This window comes from Agelaius phoeniceus, chromosome Z, assembly GCF_051311805.1.
Source record: "Agelaius phoeniceus isolate bAgePho1 chromosome Z, bAgePho1.hap1, whole genome shotgun sequence".
Lineage (NCBI taxonomy): Eukaryota > Metazoa > Chordata > Aves > Passeriformes > Icteridae > Agelaius > Agelaius phoeniceus.
Window position 1 is genome coordinate 53,169,181 of NC_135303.1, and position 19,318 is coordinate 53,188,498.

The 19,318-nt window shown below is 43.3% G+C and overlaps 2 protein-coding genes across 6 annotated transcripts in view; both read right to left on the reverse strand.

The window, feature by feature from the left end:
• Positions 1-4,333, reverse strand: part of SECISBP2 (SECIS binding protein 2) — a 26,311-nt gene extending 21,978 nt beyond the window's left edge. For 2 of the 5 annotated variants that reach the window (XM_054651777.2, XM_054651776.2), the window contains exons 1-3: positions 4,230-4,333; positions 2,954-3,099; positions 922-1,117 (exon numbers count right to left, since the gene is read on the reverse strand). In XM_054651777.2, the coding sequence (XP_054507752.1) occupies positions 922-1,117; positions 2,954-3,099; positions 4,230-4,271 (384 nt within the window). In that variant the 5' untranslated portion in view covers positions 4,272-4,333. The remainder of the gene's footprint in view (positions 1-921; positions 1,118-2,953; positions 3,100-4,229) is intronic. The other 3 variants (XM_077171194.1, XM_054651778.2, XM_077171195.1) reach the window with 3 other exon arrangements.
• A 755-nt stretch (positions 4,334-5,088) lies between these two features.
• Positions 5,089-8,430, reverse strand: CKS2 (CDC28 protein kinase regulatory subunit 2). Its single transcript, XM_054652351.2, has 3 exons — positions 7,410-8,430; positions 6,492-6,619; positions 5,089-5,527 (listed from the first exon to the last, which is right to left on the reverse strand). Exons 1-3 carry the CDS (start codon positions 7,466-7,468, stop codon positions 5,475-5,477), a joined length of 240 nt encoding a protein of 79 aa, XP_054508326.1. The 5' UTR covers positions 7,469-8,430; the 3' UTR covers positions 5,089-5,474.
• Positions 8,431-19,318: the final 10,888 nt, after the last annotated feature.

Consider the following 19,318-nt stretch of genomic DNA (forward strand, 5'->3'; position numbering starts at 1 on the left):
ATGTGTAATAAAGGATGCTTAGGACCTAGTCCTTACTACTCCTCTACATAGGCTTGAACACAGTGAAGTTACTTAGGTCTCTACCTAGGAAGTAAGGTGCAGCAAAAGGATGTGATTGCAGAACAGATCAGATGAAACTGCTGGAAACAAAAGCAGTTGGACAAATCTAAGAAATACAATGTCTAATCCCCAAGAGAAATGAGATCATAATACACTGAGGTTTTTTCCCTTTTATATTTTGAGAGGATTGTCTATTTTTTGTCTGCAAATATTTCACAAGTTTCAGGAAATTTATCCCAAACAGACAGAGACAAAAATGACTCTTTACATTGTTTACAGAACATCAATATATTTTTGACTGAAAAAGACTACATTTCTAATATGATACTCTCTTCCCTCTCCCCAGCAGCACAAGTTCCTTCCTTCTTGTGGATTGTCTTCAACCTGCAGCAAGTCTTGGAAATTATTTCAGATGACCAAAGAGATGTGGTCTTTGACTTGTCAGTCAAACAGATGATTACAGATACCAGGTTTGTCTTAAGTCAAGTTAATGGAAGCTGCCACAGGGCTTAAAAAAAAAGAGCCCTCCTCCCCTCCCTCCAAGCCCAAAGAGTGAAAAACGAAAGCACAGCTCACAAATGAAGGGTGTTCCCCACCTTCTCCCCCCCAACTCTGGACGCTTCTTTCCCCTCATGTTCCAAAAATGCTGCTTGAAAAATTGTATTAATCTGAAGTGTACAATTCCGCAAACTTTTCAGTATTCTGAAGCTGGGCACACTACACTACTATCCTTTTCAAAGGTCATTGATGATCACAAGAAAGAGTGATGACTCACATTAAAAATATGAACCAAACATTTATAAAGATTGATTTAAAGTAAGAATTTAATAATAATTTTTAAGAAAACACGAATTTGCTCACCTTTGAAAGACTCTTACTTTCTTGTCTGACTGGATATGCTTGTTCAGCAGATTCACTGACTACTCCTGAACCATTATAGTAGTGTGTTGAGTTGTTAGACTGATACTGTGAGCCAGCTACTGGATACACATTTGCAACAACATCAGGTGAGTAAGAGCAGCTGGAGTATTCACGGAAGGCAGGATCTCCCAGAACACTATGTGATGGATATTGAGAAAGAAATGAAAGTCATCCTAGGGCAAGTCTTCAGCACCTACCTGTTGCCTAGACAAACATATTCCTTGTCTAAAGAATTTGTTTAACAAGAAAGCTCTATTTCATGTTATTTCAATTAAGCATTTACTTACTGCTACAGACTTCTTTAAAAGCAATTAATTTTGTTTTGGGAAAACATGTAGTTAAGCAATGTAGTATCTTAAAACACACGTTATCCATTTCCAAGTCTCAAAGCTAGTCTGCTTTGCAGTTACAGTTCTCATGACTGTTTAAGGTTACTGATATTCTCCATGCTTATTTTCAGTAGGCTTTTTCTTGTGAAACAAACCAAAAACGCAGTGTAAGAACATGACATGCATCACACACTTGACTGCAAAAAAAAAACCCAAACATTAAAACCTGTACTAAAATGACAATAACAAAGTGGAAGTATAACATTTTATGGAGTATAAAACATGTATGAAATACAATGTAGAACTATAAAACAATAATTAACTGATCTGCATGTAACCATCACAATTTATGAAAACACAGCATGTCTGGGGCATGCCTCTTTCTTTCAATGTATGCTCAAAAATTCCCTTTAAATTTCCTTCTATACTTTGTCCAGAAAATACTAAGTCCAGATTTGATTAGGGAGAATACAAATTTCTCAGTTTCAGAAAGTTGCACTCAGTTTTTAAAGCTGCTCTCCATGAAGCTGCCAGCCTCAGAATTTTGTGTAGATAATGACAGAGAAACCTTCCCATTGGTACAGAAGACTTCAGACAACACACTTCATACTACCTGTTGCAATTCTGACAGAATGTTGTCAAAACAATGCTTATAATCAGTTCACAGACCAAGAAGAAATATACCAAATGAGACTTAAATATAACCATGTCTCAGTCCCAACAAGGCAGAACACTCATTAGAAGGCTACTGTTGTCTGGGTTGTGGGGTTTTTTATAGTAATTGATTCAATGCTAATGCTGTGAGCTTTCTCTAAGGCACAGAACAGGCCATACTCACCTCAGTGTGAAATTTATAGTAGAATGAAAATAGGTTGAAAATACTAAGATTTCCTGTAGGACAAAACAATGGACTACGATGATTGTGTTCACTAATGCTCTGAATTTTTAAAGAAGCACCATTAACTTTGCAGTAATTGTATAATCAATCCAATGCTTATGGCCCTAAGAAGCAATGAGAGAACTATGTAACATCATCAGATTCTTACAGGACTCAATTATTTCCTATTCTGCTATGTAGGGTTTTTTTCTTGTTTGCTCCTTATAAAATACTTTTATAAGTCTACCACAAATACCATTCCTGGACTTTAATAGAAAAATCCCAAAACTTTCAGAAACCTGTAGCATTTCTAGTAAAACTGCCTTTCTGGAGATGCACAGGTTGTGGAGAGGAGATCTAGAAGAGACCCCATATACTGAATATTTTACAGGATGAGAAACCTTCTGGAAGAATCATTTTCCTTGTGTACAACTACATCTACCTCAGCCTGGTTGCAACACAACCATACTTTCATTCAAGGACTGAATTCAGCTCCTTCCAAAACACACAAAAATCAGACCAATCATTACAGAACACCACATTCTCCTTAACACTCTGTAACAATACAGGCCCTTGTGAACAAAAGACCAGGTACCCGGTATACACCCAGAGAACATAAATGTAAAAAACTAAATCATGAAGATAATGCAGAAGCATTTCTACAGTTGGACTAGCAATATATTGGAACCTTGACTTTTTAAGAGTCAACATCCAAAACCAGATGGTTAAAATCCCCCAATAAATAAGATTCAGAAAATATACATACTTATCCAAAGATGGTTCCTGAACAAATGGGTAGCATGTAGTTAAGTACCTAGGAAAGACACATGCTTCTGAGGGTTCTGACCATGCCACAGTTACCGCCGCATGCTTTGGAACAAATGGTTTGACCTCTGCTGACAACTTGATGCCCTGAGAAACAAAACGTTTTTTGGCTACATGCATTTGGAGATTATTGTTATTATGTGAAAAACACTCAGTCTCGTGAGCTTAACTCTCATTGGAAAGTGTTAGTTTGCTCTCTTCTATCAAAACATGCAAAACAACAAAGCTCATCAAACGGAAATGGAAAAATAAAGTGAAAATAAAACTAAGGAATTCAAGAAACATCTGGCTGTTCTGAAAAGTCACTTAATACCCTCATTCATCATGAAACGGTCACAAACAGTCAGTTATGTAAAGGACAGAAGCCTGCTTAGAATAAAATGCAGTAAGTGCAAATATATGAATTCTTACTTCATATTTGAACAGTACAAACTAAAATTCATAAATATGTTAACACTACTGTTAATCAAGCTCCGTAACATGTATATATGTAACAATAATGACTTTGTGCACATCTGTATTTTAAGGCTGAAATGATAATTTTATAGCCTTCTTGTTTCTAGCACAACACAAGACAAGCTTTCCATTTGTTCTGAATTACCATCGACTTAAACTGGGTATGTATATATGGAAGGACAATGAAATGAAACTCGAAGTATTTACTATGCCATGTCATCAAAACACATGGCAGGAAGCAACGGCGACTGTAGCCTCATCACTAAGACTCTGAACGAACCTGACTAGGTCATAGGTCCATGTGCGTAGCACTACCACTACTAGTTAGAATCTGGTCACCCAGCCTTACAGTGTCTGGGATGTACACCTGTCCTTGCAACAGACCCTCAATGAGACAAGGTTTCCACACCTGAGCTCGCTGGAAGCTAATGTCTGGAGCTGCCCATCCCAAACGGTGGGAAGCGACTCGTTGTGCTCCAACCTGAGCGACCCCTGCCCCCCGGTTTTGACCTTCCAGAAGGACCCTTCCCCCAGTCCTGAACCAAAGCCTGATCCAAGGAGCGGTGGGAGTCACCCTGCCCGGAGAAGCATAAGGGCACCCGGAGCGCTCGGCCCAGGCTGGCGAGCGGCCCCCGGGGCGGGGACCGGCACGGAGGTGCGGCCCGAGGCGATCCGCCCCCAGGCGGCTCCTGGAGAGCGACTCCGTGCTGGGAAGAGCCCGGGAAGGGGCAGGGGACTGCAGGTGCCGCCGCCGCCCTTACCTCGCCGCCGCGGCCCGAGCGCGGCCGCCTCTCGGCCGACATGGCGCGGGGGGCGCGGCCCCGCTCCCGCCGCCCGGCCCGGCGCAGGGCGCGCCGCGATGACGCCACGGCCCCGACCCCGCCCCCCCTCCCGAGGCCGCGCGCGCGGCCGCTCCCGGCGCGACGCAGCGGGCCCGGTGCGGGCGGGAGCGGCACCGGGGGCTCGGCCGAGCCGCCCTGCGACAGGCGCGGCCCCTCCTGTGCCATAGGAGAAAGGACGGCACGGAACACAGGCAGGCACACACCGGTGACAACCACCCAGACCTCCGGTGGTCACATTCTAGGGAAAAACACGTCTTCACTTAGTGAAGGTGCTTGCTTCAGACTTGGACAGACCTGCTCTAACCAGCCTGGTCCAGACCAGCACTTGAGACAGACAGCTCTGTTTCTTTTCCTCACCAGACTTTCCAGATTACTCCATCTGTCTCCACGAGAGCTCACATTACAGAGGCAGAGCACACACTTCACCCTGTGCACTGGCCCTCCCTGTCGGCCTTCCAAATTGTGCACAACCATAATGCAACTAGCCTTTGTAATGAACCCGTTACTCTTGAGAGTTACTCAGTATACAAACCACCTCCCACAAAGGCACAGTGACAATGTGGATGCGAGACAGGAAGAGCAGGCTACAACCTCAGAGTAAAAAACAACTGGTATTGGCAAAGGCGAACAAAGGAGCCTAAGAAGCTCTTCAAAATACTGAGTACTACTCAGCCCTAAGTTTATACTTAGTAATACCAGGTTCATCAAATGAGTTTTGTTTTTTGAAGCGGGCAGTCTTAAAAACATTAAATCACAACTCCAGACACTGAGGTTTTATGAAAACATTTCAAAAGTTTATTTCTTAAGCCTACTTACTACTGAACAGTTGAACTACTGGATTTGAACATACTAGACTACAGCAGAAAATTTGAGTGCAAAAGTTACAGAACACTAAAAAAGTGATGAGCTAATTAGAACATGCAGCACAAACAACACAATTTAAGTCAGAGAGGCACTTACATTAACATTAAAAGATCAACTCATCACTCTTTGAACATCATAGCAGCCTGCTTGGAATTGCATTTGACTGAGCTTTGTTGCTGTGAATAATACAGCTCATGCACAGGTTTGGATGTATGTTTTGTAAATTTAAAGTATTCACTGAATACTACCAACATATATACACTCATATACATAGTTCCAGAAGATTCAAAAGGCCATGGCTTATTTCTGCTCATCCTTTGGAAGTGGTCTTCTGAAGAGCAGAATATGTGGTTCTGTGGAAAGAAAATTGAACAAAGTGTGAGTTTGTACAAATCTTGATTAAAGTGATTTCTTCAATCTTGAACAATAGTTGAGGCTTAGTTTCAAATAAATAATTAGAAAGTCTAAGTATAGCCCCACATGTAATATTAACAGACCAAGCATGCAGTACTCTTACAACAGTCAAGTTTTTATTTTTATACCCAATGCTGGCAGTATCATAAGTTTAAGAGCCTTACAGGAGGCAAATGCTTACAGGAGGGAAAATTCAGAGTATTTTATAATGTCTCTTTACATTAGGCTACTTGATAAACACTGTTACTGTAACTTAGACTGACAAACTGCTGATACTGCCTGTTAGGCACATATCAAACACCAACAAAATCCACCTTGGCTAATAGAGCCTGCTCACATTATAGTCAGTCTTCTTAATTTTAAATGCATCCAAAAAAGTCTAAAATATTAAAGGTACCCAAATAAGGGAAACACTGGAAGGCTATGCTAATTTCATCACCTGATTCTTCAGAAACTTGGAACTTCATGCTGCTGCAATTTATCAATCAATCTGTTACTTTTTAGTCAGGCTAGTCAATGGCACAAGCCTGTAATGGCTGATCCCGCAATACCAACATCCTAGTTAGTAAGGGTCTTAGGGCTTCACACCCCATTAACTGAAATACTGATTTTTCAGGAGGCTCTACAACTAGAGTTAAAACTATCCTCTAGAATTTTCAGAGGATTAATACAGGACCTTGTCTACACATCTAGCATCTATTAAGTTGTTGTACAAAAAAGTAGGTGTCATAAAGTCAGCTTTATGACTTAAAGATATGCTGCTCTATTAATTTTGGTTCAGTCACTGCATACTCACGTTATTTAAGAGCTCACAAAAAGCCTGTTTCTATGGGCAGAGGCAGGAACATCTCCAGTCTGATATTTGACTTTTTCGTTTGCCTAATTCTGTTCAGATGTGCTCACCTGGCTCATGGATCATATAGTGAACCCAGCCAAGACTCTGCTGAACACCAAGTCGTCTCCACTCTTCTTCAGACATCAGATGAGATTTTGGCACTTGTTTTGAAAGTTCTCGTGGCAGCATCACATGTCTGTAGAGGTTTAATAATTAAACACATACACAAAGTACTATACACTAGAAAATTGGAAGAGATCTGCACTGAAAGACAGTTACCACGTTATGAATACTCACTTGGCCTATAAAAAAAACAAGAGTACTGAATTTTGGCATTAATTTGATTATGAAACCCGTCCCAGAACCCAGTTTAAAATCACTTACGACTATCAAATGTTACATCTGTAAAGCAACTGCAAACTGGGAGCCAAACTGTCTTCTAGATGAGATTTAGACCCCTTCAGATTCCAATGACTATACACTCAGAGAAACATGCGCTCCTGGCAACAGGCTGATATATCAGCTATTTGAAAAATAAGAACTTTGGACTTCTAAAGTATTTGTAATACCAATTTCAAGTCTAGATGAGTTAAACTTCAATAGCTCCCCGTCAGAAGGGGACGACGCTGCCCCATCCCAGGCTCTGCCATAACCCCTTCCCCGGAGCTGGCGCAGCGGGTATCGCCCCTCAGCCCTCACCCTGTGCCAGGGCTTGTGGGGGCCGCTCACCGAGCGGTCTGCGCCAACCGGTAACAGCATTCGGTCACTCATCCCCTTCTTCCCGCCAGTCCAAAGCCATGCGGAAAGCCCCCACGGAGGGGTTGGGCACAGCCCCTTCCCGCTGGCCTTGCGCCCTCTCCGGCTCTATTCTACCGGCGGAGCCGCCTCATTCCCTGAGAGCAGCCCGCATACCTCAACCGAGGCGCCTGCCCGAGCTCCCCCTAACCGCTCCAGCTGGCCTTCCGCACCCTCCTACAGCTTCTTACCGGTACTCGTACTGCTCGTCAGAGTACTTATCGGAATAGTAGATCTGCTTGTGAGCCATGGCGGGTGGCAGCGCAGGCTGGAGCAGCGGGACGAGCAGCGGGACAAGCAGCGGCCTCAGATTGCTCCCTCACGGACGCCTCGCGCACTAACTGCCCCCTTCCGCGCCCCGCACCGTTTGAATCCAGCGCCTCGGCTCCCATTGGCTCTCGCCGGGGCCGGCCAATCGCGTGCCACGCTGCCGCGCTCCACCCGAGCCCGCCGCCGCGTGACTCGCGCGCTCGCCGCTCCCAACCAATCCCCGGCGGCCGAGGCGGGCGGGGGAGCGTTACGTAATGGGCGGTAGCGGTCGGGCAGAGCGGCGGCGCGGGCCCGAAGCGGGGAGGCGGGGCTGGCGGGGGAAGGGGATCGGGCGCGGCTCATTGGCCAGCGGCGGCCGGGGTGGGCGCGGTTGATTGGCCAGCGGCGGCCGGGGCAGGCGTGGGCCCTTCCAGCCTACGGAGGGGCGGCCGGGGTGGGGCCGCTGCGCCCACGTCGCACATGCGCAGCTGGACCCGGCGCTCTGCGCCATTGCTTTGCAGTGCTCCACTCGGTCCGGCCCGGTTCAACCTTCCTTTGCCTTGCTTTGCCTTGCCTTGCCCTTCCCTTCCCGTCTTGGCCGGGCTCGGCTCGGCTCGGTCCAGTCCCCGGTATACAGGGAGCCTGCTTATTTCAGAGTGGTGAAAGAGTGATGGCTTCGTCCTTTTAACTGAGCGTCGTGTTCACTTTAAAATGGTGCTGTCCCCTGGCTGCCGGGTAGCTGCTGTAAGCCCGTGGTGTCGTGGGGCGCAGCTGTCGGGAATGGCTGCACCGTCGGTCCTGTTTGGTCAGGGTGATCTAGATAAAACGCGGGGTGCAGGTGTGCCCAGAGCAGTGTGGGAACTGCAGACAGCATTTCAGTTACAGCAGTTTCAGCATTAGGGATGTTACAAGCATCCTTAACCAGACAAACAAACCATGGAATACTTCCCTGGGAGTACGTGCATAGCAGGCTGCCAGGGTTTGCTGGGAGGTGCTGTGGCTCCGCACATAAGCCGTGCTATTTCTGCCCTGTGGGATGAGATAAGCACGGTGGGAGAGATAAGCCAAAAAGAGCGATCCCGCGGTCGCTTTCTTAGAATCATGGAACCATGGAGTGGTTGGAAGGGGCCTGAAGGATCACATAGTTCTAGGCACAAACCGTGGATAGATAGGGACACCTTTCTCCATGTCAGGTTGCTCAGATTGAATACCTGGCTGTGAACACCCCCGGGATGGGGCACCCACAGCTGGCCTGGGCAGCCTCTTCAGGGCTTCATGCCCTTGCAGTAAAGAGTTTATTAATGTCTAAATTCCTCTCACTCTCCATGCCCCCTGCCTGTGGTGTGCTCTTCTCTCCTCTCCTTGCTGGGCCTCTGCAGAAAAAAGGAGCTAAGTCTTTAAAGAAGTTTCTGCTTCCTTGGTGCTGCCAGAAACGTGGGTACTGCCTGTGGTTATGTAATGCATCTGTCTGAAAACAGTTCTGATGTAGGAAAAAAACCAAGCAAATCCATGTGATGCATGACTGCTGATACACATGCGTGGGTAATAGGTATGATTTTTTTAGTAGCATTGTTTCTACTGGCACTCCAGCTTGCCTTAAACAAAAAAAGTTTAAGCTAGTCTCGCACCGTGCAACCATTAAAAGAAGTGCTCCTCATAATCTAGCAGTAATATTTTCTCTTAATTTGACTGCATATTAGAGCTTGTTAGGCATAGGCCATTTACAGGAAAAATGAAGTCTGTTTTTGGACTGGTATAGTTGAATGTGTGAAATTCATGTAACAAAGGAATATATATTTCAGTATAATTGTAAAAGTACAAACCACCTGCAAGTTTTCTGAAGTTTTGGTTAGGTTATTCAAAATAGACAGGTTTGGAGTTTTTTAGTGTAATAACAACTGTTATTTTTGTATACTTGAGGCAGAATGTACACAATGATTTCTGTTAGGAATATCACTGTGTAATAATGAGGAAGAAAGATCAAACCACCATGATGGTGGATGAAGGACATTTCCTCTCCATGTCTTCTTTTATAAGCTTTCTGCTTATCTCATGCATAACTGAACATGAGAGAAAATTGGTCTTTATGTAAGGCTGTGTGTAAGCCTTTCTCCTTTGAATTCGTTCAGAAGTGAAAGGAGACATCATGCTCTTGACCAACCTGATAAAGAGCACTTTTTGCAGAACTTCAGCAAGGCTTTTGGCTCCAGGCTCTACCTTGAAAGAGAAGCATTTGATGTATGGACTGGGTGTGCAGACAGTGACCTCAGGTGAATGCCAGGCCCAGAGGATGGTGACACATGACACAAGTCTATTTGGAGACCAGGAAGTCCCAGGGGTCAAAACTGGGCCTGAGCCCAGTTTTTAACATCTTCATTAATGACTGCACAGTGGGGCAGAGTGTACTCCTGACAAGTTTGCAGGTGACACTTAGCTGGGATGGGTAACTGAGAAACCATAGGGTTGTGCTGCCAGGTCAAGGAACTGCAGAAGTAGGCTGAGAGGACCTTCATGAAGTTGAGGGGAACAGGTAGAACAAGGTGAAGAGCGAAGTCCTGCACCTGTGGAGGAACAACCATAGGCACTAGGCACCAGTACATGGTGGGAACTCCCCAGCTGGAGATGTGCTTTTCAGAAAAGGAACCAGGGAGTTCTGATGAACACTGATCTGACTGTGACCCAGCACTGTGTCCTTCCAGTAAGGATAGCTAGCAGTGCCCTGGGCTGCAATAAGGCCAAGTGTTGCCAGCAGGTTGAGGGAGGTCATTCTGCCCCTCCATAGAGCACAAGTGAGGCCTCTGCTGGTTCCCAGCTTTGGGCTCCTGACTGCAAGAGAAAGATGGAGCTGCTGGAGAGAGTTCAGTGAAGGGCTACAAAGATGAAAACCTGTGTGTGAAAACCTGAAGGCAGGAAGCAAAGAAGACCAGAACCAGGTGGTGCCCACTGGCAGGCCCAGAGGCAGTGTGCACAAACTGAAACATGGGATGTTCCTTATGAGCATCAGGAAGCCTTTTTTACTGTGAGGCAGATGGGACACTGGCACAGAGCTGCTGGAGTCTCCAGCTTTGGAGACCTTCCAAAGCCATCTGGACATGATTCTGAACAATGGGCTGTAGGTGACCCTGCTTGAGCAGGGATGTCAGACCCCATGACCTCCACAGGTCCGGCCTCAGCCACACTGTGTGGTACTGCGTGAAACAGGCTCTTTATCACTGTCTTCAGGATACTGTTACTCACAAAGGCTGTATCAGTCACATTGCAAAGAAGAAAATAAACTGTTCTGTACAGTTTGGAGAGAACAAAAATGCTTGAACTTTGTCAAGGCAGCTTTGTCTACACCTAAGGAAACATCACCTACCAGTACATAATTTAAATGTCTTAGAACATTTCCGAAAAAAAATGCTTTCTGCGGTAATGTTTTAGGTCAAACTCATCCTGTCTCTTTCTTTGAGGCCTGCTTTCTATGTTTGTGTCGGTCATGCTTTCCCACTGCAACTTTGGCAAATATAGAGTGTACAACAAAAGTAATTTTTTTCTTCCTGTGCTTTAGAATGACCTTTTAATTTTAATTGTTATATTTTTTCATATTTGAAGAAGTTAGTTTCTGGAATTAAGATTATCAAGTGGTGACTTGAATCCTCACTCCAAAGATTCTGAACCAGGTCGGAAGTGAGTGAGACCATAAATACCCATATTTATTAAAGCAAAAAGCTGCTCAGAAGCTTTATCATATACTTTTGCCTCAGCATGTTGGAGGCATGTATTAAAGCATTTATGAAAGAAGTTTGCCATAGCACAGACTAAAAAGTATCCCACATAGCCTTGGAGTATTGGTTGGTTAGGAGAAATGTGAGCGAGCTGCACAACTGGAATGTAAGCTCCTGCTCAGAGACCTGTCTGATTAGGGTAGCAGCTGTGATTGCATTGCTGTTGAAACACAAGATAAAGTGGCAGAACACAAAGAGAATATTCTTGAGCACCCCTCCCTCCTGTAGCTGTAACACAAGCACGTATAAAATGGAGCACTGTTATTCTGCACTCTGTATGTGAACAGCATGACTGTAGTCAGCATAGAGGCTCTTCAGAGCTAAAGATGGACTATGAACTTTTTTGTGGGGGGTGATTTTGTGTATCTCGAGAGGAACAGATTTAAATCCTCTGTGTAACCTGTTTGCTTGTTACTAAGGCCCTCCACAGAGATAGGTGGGCAGTGTTGCAATGAAGGCCCATGTAAGGCCATCAAGGGCACCTTAACTATTGCATATGGAAAGTTCAGGATGTAAGTTATGGTATATGGAAATATTTTCTGTGCTTTTTGTCAGAAGGGGGAGATGAAAAATTTCCCATCTGTGTTATGCATAGCAGTCTCTGATTAAAAGTCTCTGCAGCTTTTCCTGTTTAGTTCTGTGAGATATTTTAAAAAAGAAAAGTTTTATGTACTTCTACTGTGCTTCAGTTTTCAAACATGTCCTTATAAAACACTAATGTCAGATGCTTGAAAGTATTTTTCTGAATAGAACAGCAAGATCAGAGTGAAGGAACCTTTTGTACTCTCTTCATGAGTCATAATCATATACACAGTTAATAACTTTTGAGTAATTTGAATGTGAATCACATTCATAGCACATATAGATGAACTGTTATCTATGGTTTTATATTTTCAATGTTTCTTATGGAAGCAAGGTGTACACAGTTGTAATTCTCATCAGTTTTGATCCTCAACTAGCTTTTGAACCTATTGGCTCAAACTTAAGACAAATGCTGATAAATTATTGCAGATTTCATGACAACAGGCAGGCAAATAGAGCAGAAGAACTCTGATGGGGCATGATGTTACAATTAAAATTGCACCTTACTAGACAGAGAATCTAATAGAGACGGGACAAAAAGCTTTGTATAAATGCTTCAGGGGTAAATATCTTTTCACATTTGGTACACATGCCTTCTGAGACTGCAGAGCCACAAACCATGACTCCATAGAAAACAAGTCTCACTTAATTCTTATACTCAGTAAGGTAACTTTCTATTTTTGATTTTATTTGATGGCTTTATATAGTTTTTGCCTAGTATTCAGCAACACTAGTTGTCCCCAAAGCACTCTCAGGCTGCTTATATGTGTAGTTTTAACAATATTTGTCTCTGAAGGTTTGATCTTCAGAATTTATCTCAATTTAGATAGTTAAATTTGGATTTACTGCCTTACTTAATTTGAAGGACTTTATCATAAGTGTTTAGTTGTATGCTAATTAACATTCCCTTAGTAGATGCAGAAGATGGATTATTTTTGTTTTGTTTTGGTCTGCACAAAATTGTGGAGAGACTAAAGAATGATGCTATGGTTTGATGATAATATGGTTTGATTTTGGTACTCGGCACTGGTGAGGCCACACCTTGAATTGTGTGTTCAGCTCTGAGCAAGGAGGATATTGAGGTGCTGGAGCATGCTCAGGGAAGGACAGTGGAGCTGATGAAGGGACTGAAGCACAAGTCCTGTGAGGAGCAGCTGAGGGAGTTGGGGGTGTTTAGCCTGGAGGTTCAGGGAAGGCCTTATCCTTCTCTAGCTGACTGTGAATAAAACAATATAAATGTTGAAAATAATCCAGTTGAATTGCTGAGGGTTGTCCTCTGAGAGAGGATAAACTCCCTAGAAAAATAGAGCCAATTTTGATGCATGCTCCATGCAGTTCCTATGCTGGTTCAAGAATTGCATTTTGAAGGTCTTCTTGAATAGATTATTGAATAAATTATTCCCAAGTCATAGAAGTGCCCAGCTTGCAGGATGAGTATAGAAATACAGAATGTCTGTATTTCTAAATTCAGATCATTGCAGAGGTTGGAGGCTAATGTTGATCTGTGTCATTTCATTGAGATTTAATTCTCTCATTCTGCTTTTATGGATCTTATTGTGGAAGTAGTGATAAGAACCTGCTCAGCCCTGGCAGACAGGGATGGGGAGCAGAACAGACCCCGTGCAGTCCAGGAGGAAGCAGTCAATGGCCTGCTGTGCCCCTTGGACACTCACAAGTGTGTGGGACTGGATGGGATTCTCCAAGTACTGAGGGAAGGGAGGAGGAGCTCACCCAGCCACTCACCATCATTTATCTTCTGTCCTGGTTACCCAGGGAGGCCCCAGACACCTTGAGGCTGGTCAGTGTGATGCCCATCTACAGGAAGGGTTGGAAGCAGGATCCAGAGAATACAGGCCAGGGAAGGTTATGAAACAGATTATCTTGAGTGCTATCACACAGCACATAGAGGACAGCTAGGGGATTGGGCCCACCCAGTGTGGGTTTAGGAAAGGTAAATCCTGTTTGACGAACCTCATCTCCTTTTATGACCAGGTGATCTGCCCAGTGGATGAGGGAAAGGCTGTGGATGTTGTCTACCGGGCTTCAGCAAAGCCTTTGATACTGTCTCCCAGAGTATTCTCCGGGAGAACCTGGCAGCCCATGGCTTCGACAAGGGCACTGTTTGCTGAGTTAAAGCAAAGACTGAACCCAGAGAGTGGTGGTGAATGGAGTAACGCCCAGCTGGTGGCCTGTCACTTAGTGGGGTTCTCCAGGTCTCAGTATTTGTGCATCTCCTATTTAACATCTTTATCAATGATCTGGATGGGGAGATTGCACCCTTTTGTAAGTTTTAGATTGCACCCTCGGTAAGTTTTAGATGACACCAAAGTGGGCAGGTCAGTTGATCTTCTGGAGGGTAGGAAGGCTCTGCAGAGAGATCTGGATAGGCTGGATTGATAGGCAGAGGCCAGTTCCATGAGGTTCAATGAGGTGAAGTGATGGATCCTTGTTTCACAGCTCCAGGCAGTGCTACTGGCCGGGATCAGAGTGGAAAGCAGCTCACTGGAAAATAACCTGGGGGTGCTGATTGACAGTGGCTGAACGTGAGCCAGCTGTGCCCAGGCTGTCAAGAAGGCCAATGGCATCCTGGCCTGTATCAGCAATAGTGTGGCCAGCAGGACCAGGGCAGTGATTGTCCCCTGTACTCAGCACTGGTGAGGCTGCACCTTGAATTGTATGTTCATTTCTGGGCCCCTCACTGCAAGAAGGATATTGAGGTGCTGGAGCATGTTCAGGGAAGGACAGTGGAGCTGATAAAGGGACTGAAGTACAAGTGAGGATCAGCTGAGGGAGCAGGGGGTGTTTAACCTGGAGGTTCAGGGAAGGCCTTCTTCTTCTCTGGAACTGCCTGACAGGAGGGTGCAGCTAGCTCAGGGTCAGCCTCTCCTCCCAGGCAACCAGTGACAGGACAAGAGGACATAGGCTCCAAGTGTGCCAAGGGAGGTTCATGTTGGACATCAGTAAGAATTTCTTCATGAAAAGGGCTATTGAACCATTGGAATGCTCTGCGCAGGGGTGAATTGTTAACACCAGAAATCACAGACAAAGACTCTCTAACTAGTTAAAGTTAGAAAGTGGTATGTTTATTATGCCAGCGGGCAGTATGGGTCGGGGGAGGGGTGGGGTTGTTCCCAAACAGCGTGACCACGCCACACAAGGATTTTTGCCTTCTATTTATTTCCCAAAATAATGCATATGCATAACCCCAGCACCTCCCATCCCCGCTTTGTATTAAAATGAGGTTATTAGTCCTTCATGCATGCACAGTTCTTCTCTTGAATTGGGTTGGTGGCCTTGGATTCGGTCCCGGATTCAGTCCCACCCAGTGGTCCTGGGGATGAAGTCAGGAAGGTCTTTGTCAGGTCTCTGTAACCCTCTGGCACAATCAAAGGCCCTTTGCTTTGTGATGGATTAACACAGAGTCCCGGTGCTGGGCATTGTTCTACTGGTTTCAATATGTTCCTATAATGGTCCACTTGCTCCACTTCCTTCTATAAATAAGCTCATAATATAACAATTAGCTTTAGCTTAAGCATCTAATAATCATTAACTTATCATTGGTGTATCTAACTTCAATATGAATTGGTTCTAACCCTCAGCTAAAACGTTAAATTTTAAAAATCATAATTCAGGGAGGTGGTGAAGTCACCAACCCTGGAGCTGTTTGAGAAACAACTGGACATGGCACTTAGTTCTGTGGTTTAGTTGACAACATCAGCTTCTGTCAAAGGTCAGACTCAATGATCTTGAAAGTCTTTTCCAACCTTAATGGTTCTATGATTCAATTCCCCTGTTAAACAAAATCAATAATGCAGAATTTAGCAGATGATTTCCATAGCAACCAATGCTCATAAAACACATTCGGGATGATACTGTATAATAACTGGAGAATCAAGCAGATTCTGTCAAATGAGGATGGGGCACAGTCCTGCTCAGATTTTTCATGGAGGGCAACATGACAGTGTCTTGGAGTGGATCTAGGGTAAAGAATCTGTAGTGGAGAGTTCTTCAGTTACTGAATATTGTTCATACAGTGTTTAAATACTTTAAGTAAGGTTTTATTTAAACTGGAATATGTCAGTGCTAGACCTGAAAAAAGATACTTTCAGCCAAACTTTGCAGCTTTCTCTAGTGGTTACCTTCTGTAATGGCACAATGTAAGAGTTGGAAGAATATTGTGATGACACATTCCTAGCTTAGTCTAGATTCTTAAGGGATTTATTTGCTCATATGGATTCTTGCTTCATGAATGTTCAGGTTGTCTTTGGGCCAAATGTCTTCTCTCCACAGTATCTTGTTGCAAGGGGGTCCATGGCTGAAGAACAGGTTCCTTTATGTATTTTTTTATTCCTTTATATATTTTTTTATTTATGTTAAATCTGCACATGCTAGGTTTTACATTGAAAAAGCCTGTGAATATTTATTCGTTGTCCCAGATGTTCGTAGTTCCAAGAGATAGGGTATATATCCTACAGGATTATAGGCTAAGATTTTGATTTTGCATTGATATTTCCCCACCTCCCTTCCATAAATATTGCTCATTGACTTCTGTGACGTTACTCAAATGTTTAAAATATATCACTTATAAATTTTGTAGATACACAGGAGTAAAAGAAAGTGTTTGTGAGCTGAAAATACATCTGTTTGCAAGTATTATAAAGGTTGCCTTAAGTGTTGTTTAGTTAAAGTGGTAAAAGATGACAAAATACAAATGAAATCGAGTGTAATCTGAGTAAACCATATAAATACAAATATTTTTTCTTATGGTTATTGTTACAATTTAAGGTTTAAAATAGCCACTGGAGGGCTCACTGATCTTATGGTAAATGACAAGTTTTTCTTTCAAAGACAGTACTTGTGAGTTTTGGTTAAGGCAGTATTAATAGGTGTGCTCTTGTTTGAAGAAGAGTGGATGATAGCAGAATTTTTGAAGATAATGCACAGGGAACATCTACATTTTCATCTCAAAGAATAACAATTCTTGTGCTTGTTACCTGTGTCACACTGTGGGAACATTTACAAAGGTTTGTAAGGGAGGAGGATCTAGATGCCTGAAAATGAACATAAAGGACCAGAGTTCCCACTGTCTTACCATAAAAAATGTAACATTTCTTCCTGTCAAACAGCAGGGTTTCCCCATTTTGAGGAGCCACCTACACACATGACAGATTTTCCCTTTGCTTCTCCATTATGTGTGGCACCAAAGCTTCAGTGATGAGTCAGGCCTAGGGCTGTGGTCGTTTTGGACCACTGCAGCAGTGCGGCTGCGAGAGAGTTGTCCTCTTTGGATGTCTGGCTAGCTTGCCAGCACCGCTAGCAGCACAGCAGGGCACTTGTCCCGATAACTAGGCTTCAGGACAGCGCCTAAGGCCAACGCTCAGCGTTATAGCTGTAGACATTGCCTTGTGCAGGATGTAGCCATATCCAAGCTGCAACTAGTGGAATAAAGAGGGCGGACTCAAACTGCGGTAATCCAGGCTTTAACGGATCTCAGGGGAACCAGCAGGAGAAGACCAGGAGGGAGGGACTACAGCAACTTTTAAAGGGTGAAGGATATAAGGGAGGAGCCAGTCCCTGGACCAATAAGGATACAGTGGGGAGTGGGACCCAAAGGACTGACATGGGGAAAACACCAATAGGAGCAATTCGAAGGAGGGGCCCCAGTCCCTGAGCCAATCATTCAGCTCTCCAGCTGGAAGCTTCTAGCAATAAAGGTGGGAGTGGAGAGTGACTGGCAGGACACTGGGGAGGGGAGGGAGAACCAGGGCAGAACCATTACAAAACAGGGGGGAATGGAACATACCAACTTAACACAACACAACAGGCCACTGGTAGAACTGGGATCAAATGCAACACATTTAATTGGTGTCAGTTTCTCCTGACATTTTTAATCAAGCCTTTATTTAATTGGAGTTAAACAGAACTTAGTTTTCAGAAACTTTGGGAACAATTAGTTTTGCTTGCATACAATAATATTTTTGTATTTTTCCCAGCCTGAATCCTTTCTTTGTCTCTTTGGGTTTTAAGTATCCTTCTTGGATATGCACTGTGTTGTCCTATCACTGATAAAAGGAATGGAGCTAAATGATTTATATGTATTATGGACAGCTTCCTTAAGTTCACAGCAATACTCACCACTTTTCTGTGGGATATACATGTGCTGTATGAAATGCACTGTTCCTGAAGTGATTTTGCTAGTAATTTGTGGTTATCTTATTCTTTCTGTTCCTGTGGGAATATATTATACCAGAATTTCACTCAGTGTGTTGCTTTAATTTAAGGAAACTCATCTAATTTGTTGTTCTCCCGTGATCATTTTCAACCTATTTCAAAATATTTGCCTTGCACTGAGTAGCTGTTTGAATTCTTTCCCATGATTTTGGATCCTGCATTTTGAAAATTAATTCTGTATTTATTTTATTTTTCTCTGCTTATATATGTCCAGTTTGAGTGTTCCTCATGACTCCCCTGTTCCTTTATCTTAGATACTAAAAAGTCATCTATTGCAGGGGAAACACAAAATTTTGATTTTGTTCTGGCAGGTAAACCTCTTTTATAATTCACAGTTAAGTAAATATTAAGTATTTTTGGTTTCTTAGTTCTTAACACATCTTCCTTCCACCTTCCATCATCCTTTTAATTATTCATGTAAAGAAAAACATCCATCAGTTAAACCCTTCCATTATACCTTATCATGCAGTAGCTATACAGAAAATAATTTACCAGTTATAACTTAGATGGGAAGAAGATCTTGCCTGGAAATACACTTTGTCCGAATCTGTCTTTCCTTCTTCTCAGACTAAAAACATTTGTCAAATTCACTTCTGCATTTCATTCAGGACATGTGTACATGTGGCCATCTTAAAAATTTGATATGAAATGAGCCTTTTTCAGATAACTTCACCTCTAAGCATGGCATATATTGGAAATATGCTTAGCTTGAAACATTTTCCTGTTTTTACAGACATATCCCTTTATGTAATGAATGGATTGCCTCTGCTCTAAACTATTAGTTTTCCTAAGACTATCCTTGACTGAAGTTTTCCTTGGCTGTATTTGAGAATTAGTCATTACATGCATGCATTTGCAGGCTTACCTTTAAAATAAAAGGAAAAAAATCAGCCAATTCACAGAAGAGAAACAGGCAAACTGATTCATCTTGCTTTACAGGTATTAAAACTTAATGCCTTTTCGTGTTTTTAGTGGAATATTAGTGGTGTTGTCATGGATATCCTGTTTTGCCATCTTGCAGATGTGCTAAAAATGGGATTTTCACTTCCCACCTCTTAACTATTCATATGAACTTGCTTGAAATCAGTGAAAAGTCTTTAGCCATCTCAGCAGATCTTGGACTAAGACGTAAGGGAAAAATAGAATTTCAGCACATGTTTTATTTAATAATATTTTTCAATTATTTTTACATCTCATTTCACTGTTGAAAATTAGATGCATGTTGTGTGCTTTCCCTCATGCTAGGGCACATCAAACTGCAAGCTTCTGCT

Bases quoted from the DNA above. Each gene is read 5' to 3' on its own strand.
- CKS2 (XM_054652351.2), bottom strand. From the start codon at position 7,468: ATGGCTCACAAGCAGATCTACTATTCCGATAAGTACTCTGACGAGCAG. The intron at 6,620-7,409 runs GTAAGAAGCTGT...AAACCTCTACAG, and splicing joins GACGAGCAGTACGAGTACCG to ACATGTGATGCTGCCACGAG. The intron at 5,528-6,491 runs GTGAGCACATCT...TTCTTTCCACAG, and splicing joins CTATATGATCCATGAGCCAG to AACCACATATTCTGCTCTTC.